Source organism: Mus musculus, chromosome 10, assembly GCF_000001635.26.
Source record: "Mus musculus strain C57BL/6J chromosome 10, GRCm38.p6 C57BL/6J".
NCBI classification, from domain to species: domain Eukaryota; kingdom Metazoa; phylum Chordata; class Mammalia; order Rodentia; family Muridae; genus Mus; species Mus musculus.
The window spans coordinates 108,321,750-108,347,251 of NC_000076.6; the positions used below are offsets into that span (position 1 = coordinate 108,321,750).

The 25,502-nt window shown below is 44.7% G+C and overlaps 2 protein-coding genes across 2 annotated transcripts in view; one reads left to right on the forward strand and one right to left on the reverse strand.

The window, feature by feature from the left end:
• Positions 1-622: 622 nt before the first annotated feature.
• On the reverse strand, positions 623-11,254 carry Gm40755 (predicted gene, 40755). Its single transcript, XM_017314170.2, has 2 exons — positions 7,178-11,254; positions 623-4,142 (listed from the first exon to the last, which is right to left on the reverse strand). The coding sequence occupies exon 1, from the start codon at positions 10,982-10,984 to the stop codon at positions 10,028-10,030; it is 957 nt and encodes a 318-aa protein (XP_017169659.1). The 5' UTR covers positions 10,985-11,254; the 3' UTR covers positions 623-4,142; positions 7,178-10,027.
• The window catches only part of Pawr (PRKC, apoptosis, WT1, regulator), an 82,203-nt gene continuing 67,140 nt past the window's right edge, over positions 10,440-25,502 (forward strand). Inside the window, exons 1-2 of the mRNA NM_054056.2 lie at positions 10,440-10,499; positions 10,939-11,562. Of these exons, the coding sequence (NP_473397.1) occupies positions 11,068-11,562 (495 nt within the window). The 5' untranslated portion in view covers positions 10,440-10,499; positions 10,939-11,067. The remainder of the gene's footprint in view (positions 10,500-10,938; positions 11,563-25,502) is intronic.

Consider the following 25,502-nt stretch of genomic DNA (forward strand, 5'->3'; position numbering starts at 1 on the left):
AGAAAAAATACTATCACCTATAAGTCTACTTGACTATGGATTAGTGATAGTTTTCCTACAATTTCAGTGACTGTTATTATCATAAAGCACACCCAGGAGTCAGGGTGTCTCTAGGGTAGATGCCTAGAAACAAAAGCAGTGTTGTGGGAAGACATATCTTCACTAGATATTGCCAGATTTCCTCAAAACTATTGGATCAATTACAACTCGGCACTAACCATTCCCCTCTGACTTTGCATCACCTCTGGTGTTTTCAGACCTGAACTGTGTCAATACAGAGAGCGAAAGATGATGCCTTCTAGTGTGTGTGCCAATACAAGAGAGTGTAAGCTGATGCCTTCTGGTGTGGTTGGCCATTTCTCTTTGATCATCTTTTCCTGTTGATTTGACAGCTTGAGTGGAATATTCATATTCACGGCTTTTTTTTTCTTAATACATTGTCATAATTCTCCTGGTACTCTGGATAATTTTCTTCATACAGTGTGCCACTGAATCCTTACCTCTCACTCTGCCGTCTTTTCATTTTATCCTGACTGACTTCTTTGTCTGGATGAAGCACATCTTAAGATACTGCATCTTTTCCATCTCTCTCTCTCTCGATAGGCTGAAGAATTACAGGGTGGAAGGTACTCTTTCAACTTTATTGAAATTTGTATATATACATATACATACATACATGTAACATGTTCAGTGGTTACTCCAACAACATAATCTAGGGCTGAATCTCATTTACTATTCTACATAGTCCTATGGGGTAAATGACTTAACCAAGAACTTATACACACTCTCCAAGGTCACATGACTTGGTGGGAAGGGGCAGGTTTAAAATCTGATCTTGACCACAACCCTACCAGCTTCAGCAGTTTCCTCTTTAACGTTATGTGGAGGTGGGTGTGTTCTATTGCCATAACAGGCATATGTTTCAGTATCTAACAACATGTGGATAATACAATATAAAAATTGAATGCTCCCTAATTCCATTGTAAACTAAAAGCTTTCCTGTCCCTGCCTTTGTTCCCCAATAATGACATGGAGACCTTTGTATTTGTTTAGAAACTTCAGGCACTGTAGCTGGGCAGGTTCTGAGCTATGCTAACCCTACAATGCTGGCCTTAGACTACTTCCCAACCTACTTCTCAGCCACATGGGCTGTCACCTGCCATCCTAGTCTCACTCTGGCACCTTCTTCATTCTTGTCCTGATGCTAACATCCCTGCTCCCTACCTAAGACCCTCTTTCACTCTCTCTGAGCCAGGAAGTTCTGCCTTTTCCTCTCCTGCCAACCTATAGGCCGTCTCGATCGTTATGTAGCCAACCAGAAGGCGATGGCAAACAGTGTTCTACAAAATACCGAGTCAAGAGATGCTTCCCAATACTGACAATACCAAAGCCTAGACTGCAACCAGATCTCTGGGTACAGAAATCAGCATTTGGATACACAGTGCACAGAGACATCCTCCACTACCCCATAATGTCATAATTGGACATTGTATATCATTTTCTTTGCATGTATATAAATTTCTTGCCAACCAGTGAGGGTATATTCTATTTGGTTTGTAGAGCTTTCCAAATCTCCCAGAGAACTTAGATTTGATAGCTAGTATTTACTCTCTAGTGAATACCTAGTGTTTGTTAGAAATTGCTGGTGTTTGGGGATAGAAAGTTGACACCAACAGGCAAGATGTCTGTTTCAGGGGCTTATTCTAGAATAGGAGAAACACAATAAGCACATATGGATGATCCCCAAATGTGATAGTATAGTGAACTATAAAACAATACTGGCTTATGTTTATGATGTAGATTTTGTTTCAGACTAAGAAATCAGGGAAAGCCTTTGCAGGGGAGATGAGAGTTAAGCTGAGATCTCAATGGTCAGAAAATATGGCTATATCTAGATAATGAGGTTAGGATAGTTTAAGAACAGTTTTAAAAGGCAAACTTAATGCAAAAGGGAGTCCCTGGACTTAAAGTGAGTGGAGAAGGCAGGAACTAAATGACCTGGGCTCTATATTTGTGAGGATTTATTACCAGAATGAAATACCTGAGGCAAGGAAACTTTATAAGGAAAAGTGAGTAATTTTGCTTAAAATTGTGGAGATTCAAGAGCATGGCACTGGCATTAGCTTAGTGAAGGGGGGATCTCATGGTACACAATAGGAGTGTGTGCAAAAGGGAGAGATGATCATTGTCTTAGTTAGGGTTTCATTGCTGTAAAGAAACACTTATAAAAGAAAACATTTAGTTGGGGGCTGGCTAACTGTGGTGGGTTGCCCTGGTACTGTTGCTATTCTGATGTTAATTCTGCTTCCTCAAGTGGGACTGCCCTGAGGGAGTTGATCACTTACTCAAGTGATCTCAAGTGAACCTTCTCCCTATTCTAAAGGATCAAAGGGAGGCTAGAGCCTGTGATTGGGCAGTGGAAGGGAAAGGTGGGGCTGGAAGTTCTAGAGAGGAGAGGAAGGGAAGGTGGAAGATGGAAGAAGAAGGGGAGGAAGATGGAGCAGAAGTACATGGCCTGGAGAAGTCACAAGTAGCAAAGGATCTTATAGCTGGGGAAGAGAGTAGTGTAGTGGTAGATCTGCCCCATCTAGGCATACAGCTTATAAATACAGTAACTGGGTTGTGGGTTTTTTACATGGGCTTATTGGGGTTGGAGATTTACTGCAACAGCTTACAGTTTCAGAAGTTCAGTACATTATCATCATGGAAGAAAGCATGGCAGCATGCAGGTAGACATGGTACTGGAGAAGGAACTGAGAGTTCTACATCTTGATCCCAAGGCAGGCAGAAGGATTACCACCTTCCCACAGACAGCCAGGAGAGACTCTCTTCCACATTAGGTGGAGCTTCAGCTTAGAAGCCCTCAAAGCCTACCTATGCTGTAGCATACTTCCTCTAACAAAGCCACACCTCTGGCCATACCTCTGGATAGTGCCATTTCCGGTGGGCCAAGCGTATTCAAACCACCACAGTCTTCAAACCAAACAGAAAGCCAAAGAGTCTGCAGTCTCACAGTCATGTGCAAGGGTATGCTCCAATGTCTTAATGGTCTCTCACTAAAGTCCCTGTCACCTTACCCATCACTACAAGACAGACCATACCTCCAACATATGAATCTTTAGGGGACAACTCATATCCAAATCATTATAGTCACCCTGAACCCATGAGCTTCATGGTCATTTCTCAATGGAAAAGATAATCACTCTACCCTAAATAGTCCCAGAGTCTTAACTATTCCGGCATCACTAAAAAGTCTAAGTCTAAAGCCTCTTCTGGGTCTCAAGGAAAACTCAGATGGAAGCCCCCGTGAAGTAAAAGAATCAAGTTAGTTCCTTGCAAAACAGGATAGAGACAGAATAAACATTCCTGTTCCAATATGGAAAATGGGTAAATAGAAAAAAAAATTTTTTTAAAGGATTAGTTCAAACTAAGTGTGGAGGTTTGAATGAGAATGGTCCCAATATATGAGTGTGTCATATACTGACTACTTAGTCATGAGTTAGTGGAACTGTTTGGGATTAGGGGATATAAATTGGCTTGGGGATCAGGATGTAAAGCCCTTAGCTACTGCTCCAGCCCCATGTCTGTCTGCTTCCTGCCATGATGATCAAGGACTAAGCCACTAAAGTTGTAAGCAAGCCTTCAGTGAAAGAGTTTATAAGAGTTTTCTTGGTCATGGCTTTCTCTTCACAAAAATAGAATGGTAACTACAACAGTAACATCAAAACCCAGCAAGGTAGACAACACATACTCATAGCTCAATTCTGTGCACAGTACAGTAAGTGGTAGCTCCAAACATTGCAGGCCTCAATCCTATGTCTCTGTTAGTTGCTGCCCATATGATTGCTCTCTCACACTGATGTTGGCAGCTCTCCCTAACAGTCTACCATTTGGGTATAAAGGGTGGTACCCTTTATACCGCCATGCCCATAGGTTCACAAGGCATTCATTACCCACCAGGTGCTGTCTGCTAGGGTTCCAGCTCAGCAGCAAGATTCTGCCTTGCCTCCCAGACTCTGACATCCCAGTGGAAGCTTCCATGGCTCCATTCTTTTGCTTTCTGCACGCCAGAAGAACAAGTACCACACGGATGCTGATGAAGGATGCCACTGGCCTGAGCCACAACTGACGACATAGAATATCTGTGGGAGAAATAAGGAAAGAAATCTTGAGGGGCTCGTACATCTGGTTATATTTGGAGAAGATCATTCTGGTTGCTCTAAGGATTGGATTTTGAAATGGTGGCTGAGAGGGTGACGTAATGGATTTAGGTGGTAAGGGAAACACAAGAAGCAAGGGAGCTTTTGGGGCTTTTGGTTGAACCACTGGATTGATGGCAACTCTGTTTATCAACATAGGGAAGGAAAGGGAGAGGAGTGGGGTTGGAACAGATAGAGACGAGGATGGAGAGTTTTGCTTAGCCAAAGTTTCACTTTGGGAGGATGCTTAGACAGCTACTTGGAAATGTCACCCAGGGAAATAGATCATGAAAGACTAGAATTTAGAGAGGAAAAGGTTACTTTAAGGCATGAATTTGGCAGTGATTTCTAAAACCACGAGATTCCATGGAATCGTCTAGGGAGAATGTCGCCTGAGGAAAATAGGAACAAGAATAATAACTGTGTTCTGTGTTGACCCGGGTTTCTCGAGGCTAAGCAGAAGAGGACTGGGTAGAAAAGAAGAAGATGCCTTGGTGAAGTTGGTGGGGAAAATATACATTCCTTTGGTGATTAAATTACAAAAGGGAAGACTGAGAGAACGAAAGAATCATTAATGCCAAATGATGAAGAAAGGCCAAGTGGGAATTTTTAAACAATGGAAGCGCTGGGTTTGTAACATGAAGCTTGCTGATAATCTTGACAAGTAGTGAGTCCATAAGTGGAGTAGGAGGAAGCAAAGACTATTGGGAGATTATGAGAAGAATAGCAAGAGTGGATATAACAGTAGTGACAGCAGTGGCAGGGGACAATCCTTTCAGGACTGTTGACAGTGAACATGGGGACTCAGACATACAACACTGACAAGATTGGGCCTTAGAGTCTGGGGAACTTTATTCTATAAAAGGGTGTGGCAGGGTATAGTACTCAGAGTTTCTGCCTCTCCTCCATGGAGCTTGTGGTTATATGAAACAGCATGGAAGGGGAGATTCACATTGATAGTCAACTGATGCTAAGATGGAGAGAGCTGTCTGTGGAGCAGAGAGACTCTGGCACTCTTGGGCTACCCACATGCTATGCAGGAGGTTCCAGGGATACAACTTTTGTGAATCTCCTCTTGCATTTGTATGGGCTTTTTTTGGTGATGTAGCTGCTTTTCTGAGTTATCTCTGCTCCTGTAACTATCCTGGCCCATACTCCTGTTAGCAGCACCCCCCCCTTCCAAAAAAAGTTACTGGTTATTCAAGTTGGTCTTTGGGTGAAATCATTACTTTGGTCTATGTGATAACGTTCTGTGGTAAGCAGGTGTGTGTGTGTGTGTGTGTGTGTGTGTGTGTAAGGAACTTCTTTGTTATAATATTAATTATCACTAGTCACTATGGGCTTTTGATATTGCTCAATGAGTAAGGAAAACAACTATTCTGGAGCCAATACAGAGATTTCCAAGTATCTGGAAATCTATGGGGTAGATAAACCAGATTTCCTATTAAACACAACAGACTAAACAAACACATTCACCTTTACTTCCTCAAGTCACGTCTATAAAACCAAAGTAAAATGCTGGAACAGGCAAGGCAAACGGGATGGGCTTAAGTACAAAGGGGTTGTACGGTGAGAGATGGCAACAGACAGGCTGCAGCAGAAAAAGGTTGATTCTAAGGCTGGGCAGGAGACAAAGGCAATGGGATTGAAGATCTCTGTCTTGCAGCTCCCTGATCGGAGGTTCAGAAATTGGAAACATGGGTTGGGAAGATGGCTCGGTGGGTAAAGCATGGACGAGACATGAGAGACTAAGTTGGAACACCCCCACCCCCACCCCACACACCCCTGCTGAACACATATAAAGCCAGACGCAGTGGCTGTAAAATCAGTTCTCCTGCAGCAAGGTGGGAGGCAGAGAAATGAGAGCCCCTGAAAGATCAAGGGCCAGCGAGAGTGGGTCCAAGCAATTGGGTACAGTTTTGTACCCTGTGTATTCAGATTCTGATTTCTACACCCACACGTTTGGTTGTAGTCAGGACGATAGTGTGGTCGACCATCTCGGGTCTCTATGTTATGGAAAAACTGTTTTCTTTCGCCTCTGATTGGTCAATAAAAGAGCTGATTAGCCAACTAGCTTGGCAGAAGAGAAGAGAATAGGGTGGGATTTCTGATCCAGATGGTGGTGAGGGATCCTAAAGGAGATCGGAGAGTAGAGAGGACTATAAAGAGAGGCAAGTGTGAAGCGACCGTGAGGAGTTGTTACCAGCAGGTTGCCAAGGAAGTCTCCATGAGGACACACGTGGACCAGAGGGAACCAGGGAAGACTCACACTGAAGGTAAAGTGACTGGGAAATAGGCAGCCTTGGAGGGTTAGAATAGCTCAGAACCTGCCCTGCTTAGGCTTGCAGTTTGTTGATAAAATACGTGGTCTGTGTCTTTATTTGGGAGCTAAAATGGGCTAAAGCAGATGTAGACATGTCCACATTTGATGGAACAAGGCGGTTGTAGAAAACCCCCCCAAGAAATACTTTTATATCAAGTGGTAACAAATGAAGAGATCCTGTCTAAAGCAAGGTATAGGGTATGTTCAGATACTTGAGATTCTTTTCTGACTTCCACATGTGAGCTACACAAGTGATTACATTTACCCACATGAACGCATGGTCACATGCACACGTATATCATACACACAGAGATAAAATTGGAAGCAACGGTACAAACCTCTGTGAGGAACCCGGGTTAGCCGAGAATCCAATGGTGGAACACTCAGGAGACAGATCTCTGAGTTCAAGGCCAGCTTCGTCTGACCAAGTGAGTTCCAGGACAGCCAAGGCCACCCAGAGAAACACTGTCTCAAAAACAAAACTAAAACCAACCAACCAACCAACCAACAACCACCAAAAAAGACAAAAGAAAGGAAGGAAGGAGGGAGGGAGGGAGGGAGGGAGGGAGGAAGGAAAAAAAAAAGAAAAATAGAAAAGAAAAAGAAAGAATGAAAGAAAAACCCAAGAGACTTGTAGCAAGGAGTCTTGTCTTACCAGGCTCTGTGAGAAGCCTGCTGGAAATTTCCTAGTCCACAGAAGTTGAATTGTGAGTGCTCCCAACTTGAGCACTGCAGCCACACTGAGACCCAGGAGTCACATCACCCAGGAAAAAGCAAAAGCAAGCCAATGCATTAGCCAACGCTCTAAACTGCGTCGAGAGGAGGAAAATTTGGGTGTTAACCTATAAGCAGCGTATAGAAAAAAATACACCAGTAATTGAAAAAGAAAACGAAAGCGAGTTTCCACTGCAAAGCCATAGCTTTATAACCGGGCAATGAAGTGATATCATAGCGCACCACCCAGCGCAGGGTCACAGCGTGTTGTCGGAACTCTACAAACATGGGCTGGGTATTCAGTAAGATCCTAATATAAAGACAGTTGTAGGGTTAAGAGTAAGAAAAACGTATGCATGGGTAGCCTGAGAGAACTCATTTCCCTCAAAAAAAAAAAAAATGGGCACACCAAAAAATAGAAGACAAGGTAAACATACTTAAACAATGAGCACAAAAGCCTATATTGTCAGACACAATGGAGAGTTTATTGTTATTTCCATATGTGTGGTGGGGAAGGTAAGGGGGACTGCTGTCACTTGTTACAGTCCTTGTAGAAATGAAATATTCAGCTTTTACACTTTCTTTGTCTATTATTTTGATTTGGGGATAGATTGTACTTTCTAGAGATATTTGTGATGAATTTAAAAAAATGAATATTTTCCCAATATACTGTTCATTATATCAACACATACAAATAGGCTAGTTTACGATACGGCTGTTCTACTGTCTGGAAAATACAAGTGAGGATTAGTATTTATTATTTTTTTTCACTTTGACACTTTCAAATAAGATCTTGCATCTTTTGTTAGCATTATCATATTCTCCTCTCTTACTAGGTACTAGTAGTTCATTAAAATGAGTGGTGTTAGGGCCAACTAAGAGGGTTTTACTGTTGGCTGGGAGCTTTTGGCGATGCCACAGAGTGGGTGGAGGATGCTTCTGGCATCTGGAAGGCCAAAGTCCAAGGCAGTGTGCTAAGCCCTACTACAATGAATGAAGCAAACTGCAGAACCAGGATCCACCCAGCCCCAAATGTCAATATGTGGAGAAACCCAGCTCCCAGCCTTAGAGGGTTATTTCACCCGGTGGAGTCTGCACGTAAAGATGATATGCAAACATCTGGCCGTTGACGGTTGACTCAGCTAAACACTCTGCTATAATGTTGGAAGAAGCCTGGTTGTGCAATACATCTTTGGGAATATGGAGAATGCCAAAGCCAAGACAAAGGGTATAATAAGCGATAACAATAACAAAATGGAGTGCTTTGTACCTTAATAATCTCTTTCATCCACTCTTCCCTGGGGACTTTATAGACTAGCAACTGCTCTGGTTCCCACCTCTTACCTTTTATCTAAGGACCTGAGGCGCTTTCACAGTGCTCTGACGACGGAGGTATCATTAGCCCATTTTATATGCAGGTAAACAGAGGCACAGAAGTTAAGCAACTTACCCAAAGCCAAGCAAGCCAGCACTCCTGACTCAGAGACGATTAAGAGATAAATTTGTATTTATAAGTGTTACCCTTGTTCATTCAAGGTGTATTGCTTTCAAGTTAATACATATTCCTTACCTTGTCTTTTTCTCCTTTCTTCCACTTCCCAGACAGAAACCTATGATTGTTTGAAATCTTATTATCAGAAGTAGTCCTTGAATCAAGCACACCACAATCAGAGTCGACTCTTAAAACAGCTTTTAAAAACGAGGTACTGTATTTCATAGTAAAGAAAGCGACTGAATTCAGAGAATTTAAACATACATTAAAGATCCCTGTGGTAATTTACATATGCGTATCCAGGCTGAGCCTGTCCTCTTTCCAGCGCTGTGTTTAATCCTTCCAAGTGAGCATTCTCAGGTAACTAACTCAGGAATGTGAACCTATATAGCCAGGCTCCAGCTTGCCTCAGAAAACAAGCCCGAGAAACCAACACAGCACACCTAAGTTGGTACCAGCTAGGCTCGCAGTCAGCCTGGTTTTTTTGTTTTGTTTTTTTTTTTTAATCCTTCTTGGGTGGGGTGCGGGGAGAGGCCTTTTACCAAGCAACTTTCTAAGCCTTCTCCAAGTTAATCGTATGTCCAGCCCAACAGGCAGACCAAAGACCAGAATTGCTTCTGAGAAATGCAAGACTGTGAGTCACTATAGCCTGTGCCCATTGCTGTGGCGTGTTACCTGCTGCCTCCTTACCTACATTGTGTCACCTGAGCAAAACGACGATGAATCGTTCGGTCAGCCTATGTGCCTCCGGACTCTTACTGTTTGGGAAACACGGTTTCATAGCTCCTGAAAATGATGCACTCTGACATTGCACAGATGTGAGAGATAAGTCCCCTTAGCTCTGATCGCAGGTGAGGATGGACTGACTCATGCCTGGGCATAGAAAAGATGGAAAGTCAGAGACTCTCCAGCTTTAGGTCGATGGTGGGGAGATTTGCTGCTAAATCTGCCTATAAGCGGTGTAGAGACAGCGTGAAGACCGCATGGGTTGCCAACAAGATCTTGAAAGAATAAAAAACTCTTGATAATTCATCGATCATTTTAGCATCTCCTTTTAGCTAACTTTTTTTTTTTTTTTAAATCACGACACTCGCTGCTTTTGAAGGGGCTTGCTGGGTTTCTCAGTCTCCTACCTGCCACCCCCCTGGCGTCTAGAAAGAGGGAGGGAAGGGCGGCGAGGGAAAGGGACCATGTGGGTATTTCCCCACCCTGGCGAGCCAGGTCCTGAATCATCCCCTAGCTGGTAGCACTTTTCCTCCGGCAAGTCACAACTTTCCCTAGAATAATACGGTCTTGTACTTAAAAGGAAGAGTGGTGGGAGACCCGAGGGGCGGGGAAGAGGAGTGAGGAGAGAGAGGGGCGTGGATCGGCCGATCCCGCCCTAGAATCTGCGGAGCTGGAAGGCAGCCCGCAGTGAAGTTGCGAGCCTGGGTAGGAGGTGTCCGCTCTGAGTGCGATTCCCGGGAGGGAGGAGTCAGGGCGGCGGGAGGGGCGGGGCGCCGCGCACCTGAGCGCGGAGGGCGGGGCTTCGGCGGTACTTCTCCGCCCCCTTTCGGGCCGCAGGGACTCGGCCCTTTCCGCCCCGCTTCGGCCCCGCTCGGTTCCCGCCCCCCTCCGCCCCTCGCTCGCTCCCTCCCTCCAGCCAGGGACTGCCCCCAGCTCAGGCCGGCGAGTTTGCCGGGGCTGGTCGTGCGCGTCCCGGACGCTCCGGCTCACCTGGACAACCCTCATCCCCGCCACGCTCCTTGTCCCACCTAAAAACTTCTCGGAGGTAAGGGGCTCTTCCGGGCCACCCGCACGGGACTCGCGCACGGGTCTCCTCTCCGCTGGACACGTCCCCCCCGGTTCCAGCCGGCTGGTGGCTCTCCGCGTCCCGTCTCGGAATGGAGGCGTCTGCGGCGCGGAGCTCAGGCCCGCGCGAGCGGAATGGGAGTCCCGGGGAGCTGTGCACACAGGTGGCAGCGGCGCGGGTGTCCCGGTGCGGGGTCGGGGACCTGGGTGCGACGGGGAGGGCGGCGAGGGTGGGGCCCATCTCTTCCTCTCTCTTCCTTCCCCGGGGTCGGATTTCTCGGGGTGCACCGCAGAGGTACGTCCTGCGAACTTGGCGGCTGGGACGCGCGGCCACGCCGAGGGCGCGGCGATCGCTGTCTCGCGGCCACCCCGGGACCTGACGCCGCGCCCCCTCCCCCGCCCCGTGTGCTTCCTTGCAGAGCGTCGGTCCGGCAGCGCGCTCACCCCGCGCAGTCCCCAGCGCATTCTCGCTTCCCGGGCAGGCGGCGGCGCCGGCGGGAGACAGGAGTCGCGGCGTGAGGGGCGCCCCCGCCGGCCCCTCTGGGAACATGGCGACCGGCGGCTACCGGAGCGGCGGCAGCACCACCACGGACTTCCTGGAGGAGTGGAAGGCGAAGCGCGAGAAGATGCGCGCCAAGCAGAACCCCGCGGGCCCGGGGTCGAGCGGCGGGGATCCAGCCGCCAAGTCCCCCGCGGGATCGCTGACCCCGACCGCGGTCGCGGGAACCTCGGAGCTCAACCACGGCCCCGCGGGCGCGGCCGCACCTGCCGCCCCCGCGCCCGGCGCCCTGAACTGCGCTCACGGCTCGTCCACGCTGCCCCGCGCGGCTCCCGGCTCCCGGCGGGCGGAGGACGAGTGCCCTAGCGCCGCTGCGGCCTCGGGAGCGCCTGGGTCCCGGGGCGATGAGGAGGAGCCGGATAGCGCCCGGGAGAAGGGCCGCAGCTCGGGACCCAGCGCCAGGAAAGGCAAGGGGCAGATCGAGAAGAGGAAGCTGCGGGAGAAGCGCCGCTCCACCGGCGTGGTCAACATCCCCGCGGCGGAGGTGAGCCGGGCGGGGCGGGCCGGTGCGGGGCTCGGGGCCGCCTCCCGAGTCTTCCACCAGGGAGCTCCCTCGGTCCGGGGCCCGGAGTTCCCTTCCACTCTCTGCAGCGGGGATGGAGTTTTACTTGGAGTAAATGATTGCTGGGAAGTTACCCCGACCCAGAAAAGTTGGACACGTGCTCTTTTTTCCGCCCCTGGAACCGGATTATTGCTTTAGAATGATAGACAGTTGGTATTCCCCAGGATTTGGCAGCCTAGACTTCTGTCTGTCTGTCTGTCTGTCTGTCTGTCTCTGAGTCTGTGTGTGTGTGTGTGTGTGTGTGTGTGTGTGTGTGTGTGAGAGAGAGAGAGAGAGAGAGAGAGAGAGAGAGAGAGAGAGAGAGAGAGAGATCAAGTGTTAGGGAAATCGATTCGTGGAGGTGATGACGTCTTCTGATTTCCCACGTGTCCATCTCGGGCTATCAGGTTGTTTTATCTCCACTTCCCTAGCAGTGTTTACAAGCAAAGGCACCTTTAAAGAAAGCGTAGCCTTAGCAATAGCTAAGCGTTATCTCGCAGTAAACCCGTGTTAAAGTCGCCCCAGCGGTATTTTGGACAGCAGAGATGCTGTAGCAACTAAGTTCTGGAGTCTCAGCAACTAATTGTGGTCTTGAACAATCGGGAAAATATTTGTTGGAGGTGTGTGTTCTTTATGTTTGGTGTGTGTGTGTGTGTGTGTGTGTGTGTGTGTGTGTGTGTGTGTGTGTGTTATATCACCAAACATTTCTTCTAGCATCAGGAACGTTCTATTAGAGATCTTGAAACTTTGAAAGATTTTTAAGCAAGTGTATAATCACACCTTCATCTACCTGAAAGGAAGCAATTCCAAAACTCTGGGAAGTGGTTTGACCTCTGTTTTTCACTCGAGGAAGCCACATCTTTTACTCTATGGCTTTTTAGTTTTAACTCTCCACCCACAACTTTTTAATTCTTGGCCTTGTTAGCCATTAAAGGGCTGTTAAAATATTTACTAACTTTGGGCTGAGAATGTAGCTCAGTGATAAAGCATTTGCTTAGCACCATTAAGGCCCAGTGTTTGGTCCCCAGCACTGCTTAAACAAAACAAAACAAAACAAAACAAAACAAAACAAAACATAAAATGACATTAGAAGCCAGGCATCAAGGCTCACACCTGTGATTCCAGTCCTATGAGGCACAGACAGGAAGGCAGGGAGTTCGAGACCAGTCAGGGCTATGTGTTGGGGAGTCTGTCTCCAGCCCCTAACCCCCACCAATTTACTAACTTTAATTGTGGGCTAGGTAGTTTGTAGTAATGAGTATATTAGGATCATAATTTAAAGTATTACTATGACTTTCATACCTAGAGAATCAGTGTGTCTCTGTAGGATATATTTTTGGATTTTTATGTGAATGTCTCAAGAGATTTTTATCAGCCAGAACAACTGTCCTGGTGGCTTGCCATTTATTCAAGATATCTGCTACTCATTAAAGTTGCTTTCAAAGTAATTCATAAGAATGGTAATCAAATTTCCAGGTTTCTTCTCTCTCTTCTCTCTTTTTTTATTTCAAATGTAAAAATATGAAGGTTAAGGGGAATTGAAGACACAGCTTTGGGAAGGCTGCATTCCTTAGCTTTATTTTTAAAAGCATCTTCTGGTCCAAATAAAAGAACTTGTCATTTCCACTCTTCTTTCAGGGTTCATCTGACAGGAGTCTTATTTTGGGAGATATGTTGGCAGATGTAAAACTTCATTTTTTTGGCCTGGCTGCTTGTGCTAAAATTATATATTTTTTTAATTTACTTTGAACAACAACAAAAACAAAAACAGGAGAAATAAGTAGGGTGTATCTTGTGAGAGGGCAAGAAACATCTTTTGTTAATAGGTCCTCCTCCTCTGAGTGAGTGAGGGAGCCCAGTGCTGGGAATGTAGATGGCTCCCCTCTGTAATTGAGCCTAATACTCTGGAATGTTTTTCGTTTGGGTGTTGGCAACTCCTAAATTTAATCTTCCTTAAAAACAAACAATCCAGGGTACCATTTTTTTCTTTTTTTGGTCTGTGGAATTTGAACCTTTTTTATTGAATAGGGAATTGAGAATTGCTTTCTTTTACTGGTAACCATGGCTCCATTTCAAGCTGGAGGACCCAACAAAACGAAGCCATATTTCACCACAGTATCTAATTAGCAGGCATGCTTCTCCACTGTCTCCTTCCCCGAGCTTTAGAATTTTAGACTTTTTTATTTTATTTTATTTTATTTTTTTATTTCTTAGATGGCTTTACCAGTTGCAGAATATATATTTTAGAATGTTGAGGCTGAACCATTTCCCTGCTTTTCAGGTTGTTGTTGACTTAGAATTACATGCCATTTCTTCTAGTAGAACAGTGAAATCCACTTGCTGCCGGGTTTATGTGGGCTACATAGTCTAACACTCCTGTTCTAGTAAGCTGTATTTTAGAAACTTCTTAGGTACCGCCCACCTGTCAGTAGTGAAACAAAGATATATTTTGTCTACTGTCCAGTGACGCTTGCATTCATTCACACTGTATGCCCAACCAAGTTTATTTCCCCGTTACCCTGCAGTGTGCCTAGAGGACCTTTTTCAGGGTTTGAAAGAAATACTGTTCCTTCAAGAAGTTAGTATTGTTGTCGGTGGTTGTGCATATTTTCCGATCCCACCACAGACGCAGAGACAGGCAGATCTCTCTGTGGTTGGGGCCAGCCTGGAATAAAAAGTGAAACCAGCCTGCTTCCCTTCCCCCCAGGTGTGCTGATTAAACATCCGTGTGGTGAGTGTGTTCTGGTTTTCCCTAGCTCACTTTATTATTCTATTGTCTTAGTTATATTGCTGCAAGGAAACCGGTTAAAACCACCCGATGAGGGCTAGAACACTAGAACACAGGGCTGATACTGTGGGAGTGGAGCGTAAACATCCACATTTCCAGATATCCTTTAATGAGGCCAGCTCTATAGTTTTCATTAATTAGGGTTTTTGAAACTCATTTTCTACCTTTCCAGTGTGGTAGTAACTAGCTGTAAGTGGGATAACCAGTACATGGTATGCTACCTGCTACCTGTTAGTGTTTGTGTTTTTCAAACCAGACAGGTGATCATTACATGCCTGCATTCATGGCCTCTTGTAAAGAAACTGGGCAAAACAGGAATAAAGTGGTATAGATTTGGAGAGAGCAAGGCTGGACTCTAGGAAGAAGGGTAAGACTTAGCCCTGGGTACTAGTGTAAGAGCATGGGACCACAGCCCGCTGTTGGTATTTATTGGCTCTTCGTCTAGAGGGAAGAGAGGATGAAGCTGGGACTAACTTGAGGGTGAGGTTCTTGGGTCAAGCCGCACTGACTTCCGTGCGTACATATTCACTGCATCCGCATATTCTTGCAGATGCTTTCGCAGTATTTTTAAGTGTCAAAGAGTTGTGGTTCTTAACTTTGGCAGCCTGTTGCTATCATGTGCGGAACTTAAAAATAAATGCTCCCCCTTGCTGATTCTTGGCCCTTCCTGCCCTCCACTCCCACTCCCATGTGATTTAATGGGTTTGGGAATGAAGCCCAGGCCTTAATATTTTTTTAATTCCCCATGTAGTTCCACCGTGAGTCAGGGTTAAGAGCCACCAGGTTGCAGTCTGGGGGCATAGAACTGGCTCGAGCACAGGCATTGTCCAGTGATGCTCCCAAGTATAGGAAGGAAACGAGGCAAGAAGGGTGAGTTGTGGCTTCGTGGACTTCCAAAGAGGCAGCACACTGAGGGCTTCTCAGTCTTTGCCTGTCTGTTCTGTTTACAGAGGTACGGCCTGAAGACAGTTACCACAGAAAACAGCACTATTTCCTAGCTAAGGATAGCACTGAAGGCTTTATGTTATAAGCCAACATCTACTTGAACCTTCTACCTGCATAGCGCAGGGCTGAAGTGCTTAAAGGTCAGGGCAGCACTGTAATGTAGCTATTCCTTATCCCCACTGCCAGGGTAGAAAGGAGAGGCTTAGACTTTAAGTGAGTCAAGATTATATAGATATAAACATGACAGTTATGATGTACGGATTAGAAAGGAATGCACGCAGGTGGCTGGAGAGATGGCTCAGCGGTTAAGAGCACTGACTGCCCTTCCAAGGGTCCTGAGTTCAATTCCCAGCAACCACATGGCGGCTCACAACTGTCTGTAATGGGATCCGACGCCCTCTTCTGGTGTGTCTGAAGACAACTGCAGTGTGCTCATATACATAAAATAAATCTTTAAAAAAAAAAAAACGAGGAGGAGGATCTCCCGTCTCTTGCTTTCTCTCTAGCCCTCCTGCTCCCTCTCTCCCCCTCCCTTCTGCGTCTGTGAGGGGAAGAAAAAGGTATTAACCTTGCATTATTTAGCATATTTCCTTATCTTTTCCCCTGTCATGCTTTATTAAAGTTGTCACTGATAGTTAGGCATTTGAGAGAGAGAGCCTGTGAAGTTCGGAGCTGAAGAGAAATGAAGCCAAACCTGTAGGCTCAGAGATCGCTTTCTGATCCTCTCTAGTTTGCTTCAGAAGGTGTTTAACACCAGGGTGAAAAAAAAAACACCAAAAGTGAAAAAGATACAAAATTGTGGTTTTTTGTTTTTTGTTTTGTTAGCAGTTAAAAAATGTATACTTTAGTACTACTACTCAAATGATTTTTTTTCCTATCAAGATTGTGTTGCTACTGTAGCATTTGAACTCAGGGCTTCAGAGTTGAGGCCCGAGGATCCTTTAATGCAGAGAGAGCACTTTCCCAGGAGTGCTGTTGAGAGACAGCAGTTATTCAGTGTGTTTGCTGAACCCTGAATGGGGCATGTTCTACTTAGTAAACCTTATAAATCCGGGTCAATTGGGAACTGTTCTTAGTGCATAGCAAGCCCCGTGTCCTGAGTGGCTTCAGTGTTTGCACTGTCCCCCGTTCGCCGCGGCGTGTCATTCGCATCTGAGTCATTGGTAGTGAGTGTCTCTGCTGATTCATCACACAGAAAGGTAGACAGCCTGGAACACGATGGGAATCCAAAAGGGCTTCTTAATCTACCCGGAGGCTCTAATAAGAATACAGCTTGGAGAGAGGGCTCAGTGGTTAAACGCACTGACGGCTCTTCCAGAGGACACGGGTTCAATTCGCAGCACCCACATGGCAGCTCACAACTGTCTGTTAAGTGCAGGATCCAACACACTTATACAGACAGACATGCAGGCAAAACACCGATGCACAGAAAATAAAAATAAATAAACTAAACAAAAAACAAACACAAAAACCCAAGAAATACTGATACAAAATTTTTTGGAAGTTTAAAATTGTTGGTAAATGTCCGGGGCTTGCAATTTTCTCAGGTTCATTTTTTCCTCCTTTAAAAGCGGAGGGAGCCACATACCGTAAAATCCATCCTTTTAACAGTGTGTACTATGGGGCTGGGGACCTATTGTTCATCGCTAGAGCCCTTGTTAACATGCATGAGGCCCTCGATGTGACTCCCGGCGAGCAAGAAATGAATGGGTAGTTGTGTTTCTTCATTGTACACAAGGCTGTGCTCTATAAACAGCCTCATAGTTTTGTCTGGAGTTTTTTTTATGTTCTGGAACCTGTAGTTGCCTAGTCTTCCACTCAGCAAACTACAATAGTATTCACACTGACAAGGTAGTAATTTTAAGTAATTTAATAGTAATCTTTCCCGCCTTTCACAGAAAAGGACTTCTCATCGACTCCTTTCTTCATTTTTACATTTTTTTTAAAACTTGGGCACCTTCCACCCATAGTTTGTTTCTGCTGGAATTTGGTGCTAGAGGTATGTAACTGGATGTAAAGTTTTACACTTATTTTGGGGTTTTCATGGAGGCCTGCATGCCTTGAGAATATCGATGCATAGGGAGAAAACAGCGGAGCTTGACGTGGCTTGAAAGTTGAACCATGTTAGCTAAAAGCAGTATCTTTTGTGACGTGGGTGGGGGACAAACCACCTGTGTGATACTCACCTGTTATTTTCAGCAGACTTCCCAGACCCACCTGGGTAGAGGGAGTCACCTGAGACTGTGTTTTGACATGTTCTTGAAGGATTCGGGAGTATGTGTGTGTGTGTGTGTGTGTGTGTGTCTGTGTGTACTGTAAGTTTGAGAAGACCTGACTTGAATAGCCTTTATAGTTTCCTGGTTTATCCAATGAAACTAATACTACTTACCTTGCAGAATGTTATGTGAGTCTGACAAACTGATGGGAAGACAGGCATATTTAGAGGCTTAGGTAGGGAGGTGGGGGTCTGGGACCTGCCTGAACTCTACAGGGAGACATTGTTTCCAGAAAAAAAAAAGTTATAAAGATGTTCAAAGGATAGTTATATGAATGACAACGATAGCTGCTTGTTGTGTAGTGGGCTTAATACAAAGATGGCAATCTTTTCTTTTTTTTCCTCTCTTAAAACTTATAGACAGTTTAACAGAAATAACTTGAAGCCTTGGAAATGTATATCACTTTAAACATTTATATAATATCATGTATTTAATGCAAAATATTTCCCCTTTACTTCTTGTCCTTTTGTGTTTGTCACTAGCATAAACCTCAGAGAAACTGTAATATTTATATATAACTGGAACTTATCTGACACTCATGTTTTACATAGGGAAAGGGGGATACATTTATGGAAACCTTTTAACAGCGGACAGTTCCAAGTCTGTGATGGTTTTCTGGCCTTCTTATCAGAGCTTGTATTAGATGCAGATGTATCAGATTAGATTAGTTTTTCTTTGCTTCCTACTGTTAGGCAGATGGCTTTGTGGACTAGCAGCTGATTCTTTACAGACTTGGAGGAGAGGGAACTTCCTGTTTGTTTAGCCAACTGCACTAGAGCCAATACCTCAGCCAGCTGTGCCTTTAGCTTACCTGTACGCCTGGCATCACGGCACATGCGGTCTGTAAGAACACTGAGTCTCTAAAAGTGGCTAAACAGTACATCTCACAGGTAGATCTAGCTCAGCATATCTTTAGAAATCATTACTATCAGTGCAAGATTATGTCTTTTTTTTTTTGTTTTTTGTTTTTTTGTTTCCCTCCTGGCATACCTAAGAAATTCATAGTGTTGACGTGAATCAGTTCCAATTTCATATACTAGTCCTGAGGTTAGAACTTTAAAACACACACTTTGACCTTTAGTCTACTATCATCAGAATTCCATCCAAGAATGGAGTCAAGAGAGAACTCTGAGTGCTTGTGAGAAAATCCAAGAAAACCGAGTCTTCTAAGTTCAGTGTCTTCAAAAACATGGAATTGTTCTTGAAATGCGTTTTCATGCCCACCCAGGTGTGATGGATAGGAGTGAGTTTACTTCCATTATTTCTCCCACTGGCTACTGTTTATATAGCTCTATGGAAAACCATGGTTTTTGCCGCGTGCTCCACATGTGGTTTGTCCTTGGGATTCTACACTTTACTCATGTGATTCCTCTTAATCCTCAGAGAATAAATTGTCTGATGCACTGAACAAAGTTTGCTGTTAGTTGTAAAAAAGAAAAGGGGGGGGTGTAGAAATAACTCCAAGTTCAAATCTTAATATATGATTTGCTGCTAGTTGATCACGATTTGATGTTTTTAGAAATATTCATCTAATTCCCCTCCTTTTCTCCTTCCTGCTCTTCACCTTCCCCCCTTACCCTCCCTCTCCCCCATCTCCCTCCTTCCTCCCCTCCCTCCCTCCCTCCCTCCCTCCCTCCCTCCCTCCCTCCCTCCCTTTCTCCTTTCCTTCTCTCCCTCCCTTCCCCAGAGACAACAAGGTCTCTACGAAGACTATGTTGGACTTGAACTCACAGAGACCGTCCTGCCTCTGCCTCCGAAAGGGCGGGGCTCACAGGCCAGCACTATAAGCCCATGTGTTAAATATGTTCATAGGGAACAAATGCATGAAACGTGTTCCAGACAGTCTTGTTTTGTGTTGAATATCAAGAAATAGGACCATTAGGTTTGAAAGCCATTAGGATTGTTCAGTTAGGGTTTTGCTGGAATGGTTGGATATGAAAGTTTACAGTGCAGATCAGTTTACACATCTGTAATCGACACGCAGGGTGATTATATAGGGTTACCGAAAAGAGAATTGAGTGAAAACCACTGTCTAATGTCTTATAATCTAATTCAAGACTAATCTTATCTAACAGTATGTAAAACTATCTTTTCTTTGAGAAATTGCTGTATGATGTGTGGATTAACTTTTTCCTTATTATTTTTGGAGTTGCAGAATATTTTTGCTATTAGAAAAGATTGCAAATCTTTGTTGTGAAGAACAGAATTATTCAGAAGATAATGCTTAGGAATATGAGTAAAAGACATATACATACAATTTATTCCTTTAAAGTGCACAGTTTGGGGGCTGGACAGATGACTCTGTAGGTAAGAACCTCTCTTTCAGAGGACCCTAGCTCAAACCACCTGGAACTCTGTGTGTGTGTGTGTGTGTGTGTGTGTGTACAGTTAAAAATAAAAATACATCTTCTAAGATAGTTGTTGGAAGTGTAGCTCAGTGGTAGAACAGTGAGTTTCTGGGTTTGATCCCTGAGCAGAAAGAGCGAGCCAGGGAGGTTTAGTTATAGATATAGCGGGGTTGTGCTCACCAAAACAGGCAGAAAAGATGCCTTTAGGATTTAAGTCCTTGACAAACTTCTTGACATTCTACAACATCCGGTCAGACTCTGACCAGCGTTGAAACAGGAGTAGAGGCGGGGACGGGGAGAAAATTGCTTTTGTCTATGTCAGTTATTGCCTGTGCCATTCAGAGTAGGGGAATTCACTGAACTATGTCTTGACATTTATTTGCAAGGTGGGTTTTTTTTTCCCATCCTTGTACAAGCCAAAGAATTTGAACCTGAAAGAAGCTGTGTCTTGCCCAAAGGCTGTCCTGACAGAACATGGCCTTGACTTCTGATCTGTTTGGACGCAGGGCTCACAGGTTGGTTATCATTGTTGGAAACACCTTGGGTCCGTTCTATTAGAAGTAACTTTGCAGAGAATCTAAGCTGGAGAGGGAGTAGAGGACAGTTACTGAGGAACGACCAGCTCATCTTGGGATGGACCCCAGCTGCAAGCCAAGGAATCCAACTGATTTCTGTGGCTCTTTATGAGTATTTTGGCAGGGCGCTACCTTCCTCTGTCCATACCTGTTTGTACAATAACTCTCATTAGTTTCTGGAAAGGAAAAGGTTACCTGGCTAATGTGAAATCCTTCCTAAGAGGATTCTTTGTTTAGGAACAGATAAATCTCCTGAAGAGGAATGAGCTGTATAAAGCAGCGTCAAACAATAGATGTGTGGTAAAAGAAAGAATTTCAGAAAGTAAGCTGCAGCTGGGTGTTGGTGGTGATGCACACGCTTTTAATCCCAGCACTCAGGAGGCAAAGGCAGATAGATCTCTGAGTTCAAGGCCATCCTTGTCTCCAGAGTGAGTTCTGGAATAGCCATGGCTACACAAAGAAACTCATCTCAAAAGAAAACAAGAGAAAAGGAAAGAAAAGAAAAGGAAAGGAAAGAAAAGAAAAGAGTAACTTTATAACAACTACATTGGTGAATGACTTTGGAGGTGGACAGAATGAAATGAGGTGAGATACAGGAAGTCTGCTGAGAGCAAACGTCCTGAATCTGGGCCAGTGACAGGGCTCCGTGGGTTTAGAGCCTATGGCCAAGTCTGAGAACCTGAGCTTTCAGATGAAGGAGAGAACAGATTCTTGCAACTTGGCTTTTGACTTGCATGCAGATATCATGGCAGACACTCTCCTCCTGCCTCCAAAATAAATGAACCAATAAAAAGATGCAATACCTTTTTTTTTTTGTAATTGCCAGCATATGAATATGATCTGGGTGTAAGTCACTCCGAAGTTTACAGCTTGCTGTTGTTTCTTGAGTTTGGACTGTGACAGGCAGGTATCTGTTGCCTTCTTAGCTGCTTCTCTTCCTTCTTGGAATACAACTCCTTAGAGGACAGGCGCCACCTTGGAACCTTTCTCACTCCTTTTCCAGCTTCTCCGCGTGTTCCTTCCTCTCTTTTGTTTCCCGTTTGTGATTTTTGAGGCGCTCAGCACTTTTCCCAGTCATGGTTTTAGGAATGACACTTGTTTTGTCTCATGTGTGCAAGTGCATGATGTATAAGTGATTGCGTGCGCTCGCGTGTGCCTGTGCGTGTGTGTGCATGCCTGCACATTCATGTGCTGAGGCCAGAGAGGATGTGAGATATCCTGCTCTATACTGCCCTGTCCCATTCTGGTAGACCCAGCTGTTCACTGAACCTGGAGCCCCCAGGGTTCTGGCTAGACTGGCTGGCCAGCAGGTCCCCAGGATCTGCCTCTTCCTTCTGCACCCACCCTGAGGTGCATGTGGCTGTGTTGTTTGCTGTGTGGGTGCTAGTGATCCAAACTCAAGTCTGTGGGGTTTATGGTAAAGGGACGCCATGACCAAGGCAACTCATATAAAGGTAAACATATAATTAGGGCTGACTTACAGCTTTAGAGATCAGTCCATTATCATGGTGGGAAGCATGGCAGCATGCAGGCAGACATGGTGCTGGAGGAGCCAACAGTTCTATATCTTGGTCCAAAGGTAGCCAGGAAGAGGCTCTCTTTCACTACTGGGCAGAGCTTGAGCACTAGAGGACCTCAGAGCCCACCCCCACAGTGACATACTTCCTCCAACAAGGCCATGCCTCCTAATAGTGCCACTCCCTACTGGCCAAGCTTTTTTAAACCTCCACTTTATGCTCCCATACCAAGCACTCTCTTATTTCCTGTACCATCTCCCATCTCCCACCTTTCACCTATCTCTTGAGATAATCTCTCAACAAATTGAGAAACTTGCCTTTTTGGGGGTGGGTGGGGGGGTGGGTGGGGTTGACAGAGCTGTCTCTAGGTATCCGCTTCCTCCACCAGCCCAGTGCTAGGGTCACAGATGTGCATTAGCCAACCCAGTTTTTAGTTGGGTACTTGGATCTGAACTCGGCTCCTTCTGCTTACATAACAAGTACTTTATCTATAGATCCATCTCTACAGACCATTTATTATGACAGAAGTGATCAGAAAGGAGAGAAACGATTCCCAAAAGTTGTCCTGTGACCACCACATGTGTCACATACAGGCACACAAATAAAAAAAAAAAGTATTAAATAAAAAAAAATTGTTTGCTGGGCAGTGGTGGTGCACACCTTGAATCCCAGCACTTGGGAGGCAGAGGCAGGCGGATTTCTGAGTTCGAGACCAGCCTGGTCTACAGAGAGAGTTCCAGGACAGCCAGGGCTACACAGAGAAACTGTCTCGAAAAACCAAAAAATCAAACAAACAAAAAATTGTTTGTGCAAGATCAACTATAGATTAAAATTTACCAGTTTGATAGATTTTCTTTTTTACATATTAAGTTTTATATATATATTTAATAAGCATCCTTTAAGTGTGATATTATATCATGAATCTTTACTTTTTTCATATTTAAAAATGTTTTAGATTTACATATTTTATCTGTCTGAGCATTTTGCTGTCATGTATTTGTGTGCATTTGGAACCTTTAGAAGAACAGTCAGTGCTCTTAACCACGGAGTCACCTCTCTAGCTCCTAAGCAGGAATTTCACAGTGTTGGGGAAGTCCTGATCCCATTTTTTAGGTGTGATAATGGTTTCCTCTGTTTTGATGAACTGTGTCTGCAAATAGAGTCCGTAAATAAATGAAACTTAAAATTGAGACTAGTGATGGACAAATGAGGGCACATATTATTATCTTCTCTACTGCCTATGTTTTCAGTTTTACAGAGAAAAACTAGGTGTGTGTATATGTGCATGTGTGTGTGCATGCACCCGTGTGATGTGTAAGCTAACTGATCCTGATAGAAGAGTATGCATATGGTCAAAGACAAATAGTAAAGTCTGGCGATACTCCTGTGGAGAGGCCTAAGCAAGGTGATACTAGGAGAGAGGGCTACAGAGTGGTGCTGTACTTCAAGGCCGTCAGGGAAGGCTTTTGTGAAACCAGGCTTTTGGACTATGAACCAGCTGTGTACACATTAAGGGAAGGAGCTGAAGGGAAGGGCCTGGTAGAAAGTACAGCGCCGGCTTCAGGGGCATGATCTTGCAGTGTGCATTGTATTAGAAACGTCGCATATCTGGCCTGATGCCTGTGTGCGAAGAGAGGAAGGCTGGGGTCTTGACAGGTAAAGGACGACAGGAAGCTGCGTAGTCAGTGACTAGAAGTTGACTGGATCCTGTTTCTCATGGGGTAGTGTGCATCCTGCAGTTGAACCGGGATGCCCTAGGTGAGTGCCCTGCCAGATGGCTACTTCCTTTCATCACCCCCCCCCCCCATCTTCATTTGTTGTATTACTGTTTAAAAGAGTGATCACAAAACATTTACTTTGTAGGCAGGCTAACTATGAGTATGCAAGGTAATTATTGTTAGTTTCTCCAGAAACTCTAGATTCCTGAGAGTATCTATAGCAGCTTGAAATGCAAGATTATAATAGTGGGCTGTTGAGATGGCTCAGTGGTTAAAAGCACTGACTGCTCTCTAAGAGGTCCTGAATTCAATTCCCAGCAACCACATGGTGGCTCACAGCCATCCGTAATGAAATCTGATGCCTTCTTCTGGTGTGTCTGAAGACAGCTACAGTGTACTTATATATAATAAATAAACCTTTAAAAAAAAAGATTGTAATAGTATCTTCTTCTGTTAGTTGTCCTATGTGAGGCTTAAGGCCTCAGTGTGCTATCCTCGGCCTAGTCCTGGAAGTATCTAGCCTCTGCACAATCTAACCTAGGCCTAGACAGAATGCATTCAGCCTCTGGGACTTACTCTTGAGTAAGCTTACTCTTTCCTGGTTCTTATGAACTCTGGCTGGCTGATTCAATGCAGCTGTTCTGGCTTAAACTCCTCTCCAAGCTGACTGATTCAGTCTGGCTTCTGTCTCCTTGCCTCTACTGAATTGCTCCGCTTGACCTCAAACTAACTCTGGCAATCTGTTCTAATCTTCTGGCTCCTTCTCATTCTCTGGTGATTCTAACTTCACCTGTGTCTAGCTTGTTCTCTCTCTCTCTCTCTCTCTCTCTCTCTCTGCAACTGGCCCAGTAAACCCACCTCTCTCTCTCTCTCTCTCTCTCTCTCTCTCTCTCTCTCTCTCTGCACTGCTCTCTTAAGTAGCTTCCCTCTCCTCTCTCTTGTTGAGACAGTTGGGCGTATCCTATTCTGTCAAATCTATCTCTGATTCGTCACCTTGCCTGCCACTCAATTAGACATCACTTTCAAACATGGCTGCTTCCTTCTACAAACTAACTTTACCCTCATTGTTTGGGATTAAAGGTGTTTCCTAAAGGCATGTCTGTATTCTAGCCAAAGGGATTAAATGTGTGTGCAAAGATTAATCCATACCACAACGAGAAACCGCTTTTTCCAGTAAATAATACAATCTCAGGGTTCACAGTGTGACCGAAGATCCTGCAACACAAGAAGAATTTAGTATATTCAGATGGAGTGATGATTTTTACTTAAATTTAATTTTTTCTCCTAGAGTTCTCTAAACATCGCAAATATTGAGTAATACATTTAAAAATTGTAGCACAACTTAGATATCTGTTTTTGAAAAATGTAAGCTATAGCTTTAACGTTGCATATTAGGAAATACCCGCTAATGATTTGTTTGGACAGTTACAGCCATTCCTGTTAACTTTGATATCATTCAAATTGATCCCATGTTGTCTTGGGAAGCCTGATGATGATGATGATGATGGTGGTGGTGGTGGTGGTGAGTTTTTTGTTTGCTTTTGTTTTTAAGAATGTAATTGACCAAGAAAAAAAAAAAACATTTTTTTAATGAAAAAAATTCAGTAGGCATTTGATTTGCCCTTTAACAAACTAGTGATACTAATGCATAAGGTGGTAAAATGTATTGTGTGTGTTGTCTCCAACACCAGCAGGAACTTGAGAGGTGGCTCAGTG